Below are 5,157 nucleotides of genomic sequence, written 5' to 3'. Positions count from 1 at the left end.
CGCAGTGGCAGAAGTGCCGCCTGCTCCTGCGCAGGGCTGTGGCCGAGGAACGCTTCCGCCTGGAGTTCTTCGTGCCGCCCAAGGTGAGTTACCCCATAACTTCCACCTCCTGGGGGGACCAGAGGGGGCGCCTGGGCAGCAGCTGAGGGTGCCAGGGACACTGCCTTTGGGGACCACGTGGTCTAATCTGGTTGACAGGGTGGAGTATTTGGTGCCAGGACCCTGGGAGGTGGGCCTGTCATGCCTCTTGGACAAGTCACCCCTTCAACCCTGGTTCTTCCTTTGCCAGGAAGGGCCCTCTGGCTACACCAAAGGGTTCTGGGGCACTGGTTTTTTCTTTTCTTTCTTCTTTTTCTGTGTGTGTGTGTGTGTGTGTGTGTGTGTGTGTGTGTGTGTGTCCGTCTGTCCCTCTGTCGCCCAGGCGGGAGTGCAGTGGTACAATCTCGGCTCACTGCAAACTGTGCCACCCGAACTCAAGGGATTCTCCTGCCTCAGCCTCCAGAGTAGCTGGGATTTACAGGCACCCGCCATGATGCCCGGCTAATTTTTGTATTTTTAGTAGAGACAGGGTTTTGCCATGTTGGCCAGTCTGGTCTCGAACTCCTGACCTCAAGTGATCTGCTTGCCTCAGCCTCCCAAGGTGTTGGGATTACAGGCCTGAGCCACCATGTCCGACCTTTCTTTCTTTTTTGTTTCGAGATGGGGCTGTCACCCAGGCTGGAATGCAGTGGTGCAATCATGGCTCACTGCAGCCTCCACCTCCCAGGCTCAAGCAGTCCTCTGTTAGCATCCCGCGTAGCTGGGACCACACACACCACCACTCCCAGCTAATGTTTTTTTTATTTTTCTTAAAGACAGGATCTATGTTGCTCAACTGGTCTGGAAGTTCTGAGCTCAAGAGATCTTCCCCCACCTTGGCCTCCCAAAGTGCTGGGATTATAAGCATGAGCCACTGTGCCCGGCCCAGGGCACCGTTCTTGATGTTGTTCAAGAGACCGGCTACCTGCCCTCCTCTCCTGCAGCCCGAGGGTGCCTAGCACCTCCCAGAGCCGAGGCCTGCAGGGATGAGGGCAGGAGTGACTGAGCACATTCACAGAGGGCTCCCTGGGAGGTCTGTGTCTGACTCCATGGGGCTCTGCTCTTCCCCAGCTCAGCTGCCAGGCTCCAGCCCAGCGCCTGTCCAGGGGGTCCTTTTCTGGCCAGGGAGATGCCAGGCTTCTTTCTAGCTGTCACCAACATTGTTGCTCACTGGCGTGCACTGACCCTTCCCCTCTTAAGGGCTGGCCGTCAGGTCCCTGGCAGTAGTGTCACATCTTCTCCAAGGTGGCCCCCCTGCTTTGGAGAGTGGGAATAGTGTAACAATAGTGCCCAGCGTCTGAGAGCCCACAGTGTGTCCAGACCCCAGCCTGGTGGGCATCTGTACAGAGATGCTGTCATCATCTAGGTACCCCACCCCGGCAAGGTGAGCACATGGTCCCCAGATTACAGAAGAGAGCGCAGACAGATGTTCAGAGAGGGAGTGTGGCCTGCCCAACGTCACCCAGATGGCAGGTGCCAGAGCTTGGCTAACATGGTGGGGCATGGTGGCGCGCACTTGTAGTCCAAGCTACTTGGGAGGCTGAGGCAGGAGCATCGCCTGAACCCAAGAGGCAGAGGTTGCAGTGAGCCAAGACCACACCACTGCCCTCCAAGCTAGGCAACAGAGTGAGACCCTATCTCAAAAAAACAAAACAAAACAAAACAACTGGGAGCCGAGCACGGTGGCTCACACCTGTAATCCCAGCACTTTGGGAGGCCGAGGCAGGCAGATCACCTGAGGTCGGGAGTTCGTGACCAGCCTGACCAACATGGAGAAACCCCATCTCTACTAAAAATATAGGATTACATGCCTGTAATCCCAGCTACTTGGGAGGTTGAGGCAGGAGAGTCACTTGAACCCGGGAGGCGGAGGTTGCAGTGAGCTGAGATCATGCCATTGGACTCCAGCCTGGGCAACAAGAGCGAAACTCTGTCTCAAAAAAAAAAACAAAAACTGGTCTAATGATACCCACCACCCTGGTGGTCCCAAGAATGAAAGGAACGTGGAAGTGGAGGTCCTTGGGCACTGGGAAGTTGGGGCAGGGGGAGGCTTTGCTGGTGCAGCAGCGGACAGCAACCCCGGGGACCACCGGGGGCCCCCACCCACCTCCTGCGTCAGGGCCCACTCTGTCCCTGGGTGCTCTCTGAGTCACCCACAGCTTCTTGGCTCTCTCTCCATCTCTCAGTCTGCTGGGGGAATCTGGGTGCCTGGAGGTGCAAGGGTATGGGCTCCCCAAAGCTCAGTGCCCATGAGCGACATGGGCCCTGGAGAAGTGACGTCCTGGGGACACAGCTACTCTCTGAAGAGTTTTTTCCCCAGGTCCTAACCACCCCTCCACTTCTCTAGGGCTTTTTTCCAGGCCCCTGCCTTTTATTTCCTGGGAGAAATCCTAGACCCTAAGCCCGACTCCACTCCTTGTCAGAAAGGGAGACCGAGGCCCAGTGACGGGTGGGGTGGGGCTTACCCAGGGTCACCCAGAGGGCAGGGACAGAGGCCCAGGGCTCCAGCGCCTTGGGCCTGAGTGACAGTCACAGCTGCCCTTCTGTAAATAGCAGTGTCTGCTGCCGTCGGAGGAGGGGAAGCAGCAGCTGGTGCCCCCCCACCACCTCCTTAGCCCCGGCAGAGCCCACTAATTTTGCTTTTGGCAGAAGGCAGCGTTCCTGTGGGGTCACTGGGCCCTTCCCCTCCTTTGTGTCATGCCAAGGTGGGGGCATTTGTGGGTATTCAGGAGTCGTTCCCGTGGGAGGGCAGCTCCTACCATGTAAAGAGCTTGGTTGAGTTTCCCAAATGTGTCTGGTCCCAGGAGACAGGCTCCCAGGGTGAGTGAGCCCCCGGGATGCCCCGAATGATACCCCCACTGCCTCTGCACCCACCCACGGTCCAGTTCTCTTGCCTCCGAGAGGCCTGGATGCACCCTTGGAGCCATCAGGAGCTCGGGGCCTGCAGGCTCAGGGGCCATTGCCTGCCTGGCACCTTAGATTTCCCTCTCACACAACCTTTGAGGTGCCAGCCCCAGTGAGTCAGGTCTCTGGCTTCCTGCCTCCTCACCCCTGCAGGAAGAGCCTCCTGAACCCCAGGTCCCCTCATTGCCCTATGCCAGGCCAAGCCCTGGGGACCCAAGGAGCAACGAGGCCAGCCCCCTGCCATTAGGGAAGCCACTGGGAAACCTGGTATTTTCAGGATGCTTGCAAATCTTAGTGGGGTCAGTCGGGCGCGGTGACTCACGCCTGTAATCCCAGCACTTTGGGAGGCTGAGGCGGGTGGATCACTTGAGGTCAGGAGTTCGAGACCAGCCTGGCCAACATGGTGAAACCCCGTGTCTACTGAAAATACAAAAATTAGCCAGGCATGGTGGTAGGCACCTGTAGTCCCAGCTACTCGGGAGGCTGAGGCAGGAGAATCCCTTGAACCAGGGAGGTGGAGGTTGTAGTGAGCTGAGATCGTACCACTGCACTTCAGACTGGGTGACAGAGTGAGACTCTGTCTCAAAAAAAAAAAAGAAAAGAAAAAAAAAGAAATTTCAGTGGGGTAAGCCCTGGAGGAAAAGCTTGGGCTACCTACGTGTTCACCAGGTGGCCAGGACCCTAGAACGGGCACTTCTGGAGGATCAAGCTCTCTGAGTAAAGGCCTGGAGTTATAAAACAAGTTGACCATTCAGGCATGTGGGCACAGTGAGTTGTGGCTGGAGCAGGTGGGAGGAAGCTGGACCAGGACAAATGGACCTCAGATTCCAAGCTGGGGAACCAAAGCGTCTCTGGCCAGCAGGATCCCTGCTGAAGCTTCCAGTCCAGGCCTCCACTGCAAGCCTCTGTCTGCTCTGTCCCCAGCCCTGCTGGCCGGCATGACGGCCGCACACCAGGGTCAGCCAGCCTCTGTTCCTGCTCCAAGCCCAGCTCTGCCCCTGCTGGACAGGGGCCAGTTCTTCCTGGAATTCCCATCTGCCTGCCCATCAAATGTGTGGCCTTTCCTTTTCCTCCTAAGAAAGTTCCTGTCTCGGAAACCAAGCCTTGCTGGGAATCCCAGACTCAGGCCAGCCCCAGGAGGGGCCTCAGGCTCACGGCAGGGAGCTTTGAGGCAGAGTGAGTGGAGCCAGGCACAGAGTGGCGGTCCCACAGAGCCCTGCCAGCTCACCTTGGATCAACCCTGCCCGCAGCGTTGTTGGGAACACTGGTCCCTTTTACTCACTCCAGGAAACAGCAAGCCCCGTTCTGAGCCGGGGGCTCCAGGCCCTGCTCTGGAAGGTCAGGTCTGTAGCAGGAGACCAGCATTTTTTCTTCTTTCTTTTTTTTTTTTTTTAAGTGACCGGGTTTTAAGACCATCATTTTTTATTTTTTATTTTTTATTTTTTACTTTATTTTATTTTATTTTTTGAGACAGAGTGTCACTCTGTTGCCCAGGCTGGAGTGCAGTGATGTAATCTCGGCTCACTGCAACCTCCACCTCCCGGGTTCAAGTGATTCTCTTGCCTCAGCCTCCCAAGTAGCTGGGATTACAGGCGCACACCACCACGCCTGGCTAATTTTTATATTTCTAGTAGAGATGGGGTTTCACCATGTTGCCCAGGCTGGCCTCGAATTCCTGACCTCAAGTCATCCTCCTTGGCCTCCCAAAGTGCTGAAATTACAGGTGTGAGCCACTACGCCCAGCCAAGACCAGCATTTTTTAAAAAGTGAACTAGAATAGAAGAGAAAATATCACACTCTATCACACACGGGAAGGGTAACTGTTTTCTGGTGAGATGTTTGCTTCAGAGATATTTTTACCTGCGTGTGTGTGTACTGGGCCCCAGTGTTGAATGTATTTCTCACAATGGGTCAAGGTCAAAAATAAGAAAACCACAGATCTCGTGGGTGTATCAGGCAGCCCAGGTGGGGTTCTCTCCTCAAGGCTGGGAGGTAGGAGGCTCAGATGTCAATTCTGGTTCTGTCCTGGACTTGCTAGGTGACTATAGGAGGAGTTCCTTTTTTTTTTTTTTTTTTTTTTAGGCAGGATCTCACTCTTGTCACCCAGGCGGGAGTATAGTGGTACCGTCATAGCTCATTGCAGCCTCGACCTCCCCCGATCAAGCGATCCTTCCA

General features: G+C 55.7%; 1 protein-coding gene across 1 annotated transcript in view; it reads left to right on the top strand.

The window, feature by feature from the left end:
- Window positions 1-5,157, top strand: part of SH2B2 (SH2B adaptor protein 2) — a 37,515-nt gene that overhangs the window by 15,469 nt on the left and 16,889 nt on the right. The window contains exon 3 of the mRNA XM_011985212.1: window positions 6-83. Within this exon, the coding sequence (XP_011840602.1) occupies window positions 6-83 (78 nt within the window). The remainder of the gene's footprint in view (window positions 1-5; window positions 84-5,157) is intronic.

Source organism: Mandrillus leucophaeus, unplaced genomic scaffold (assembly GCF_000951045.1).
Source record: "Mandrillus leucophaeus isolate KB7577 unplaced genomic scaffold, Mleu.le_1.0 Scaffold280, whole genome shotgun sequence".
NCBI classification, from domain to species: domain Eukaryota; kingdom Metazoa; phylum Chordata; class Mammalia; order Primates; family Cercopithecidae; genus Mandrillus; species Mandrillus leucophaeus.
Note: the sequence above shows the minus strand (reverse complement) of the source record. Positions and strands in the feature narration are given on the sequence as shown.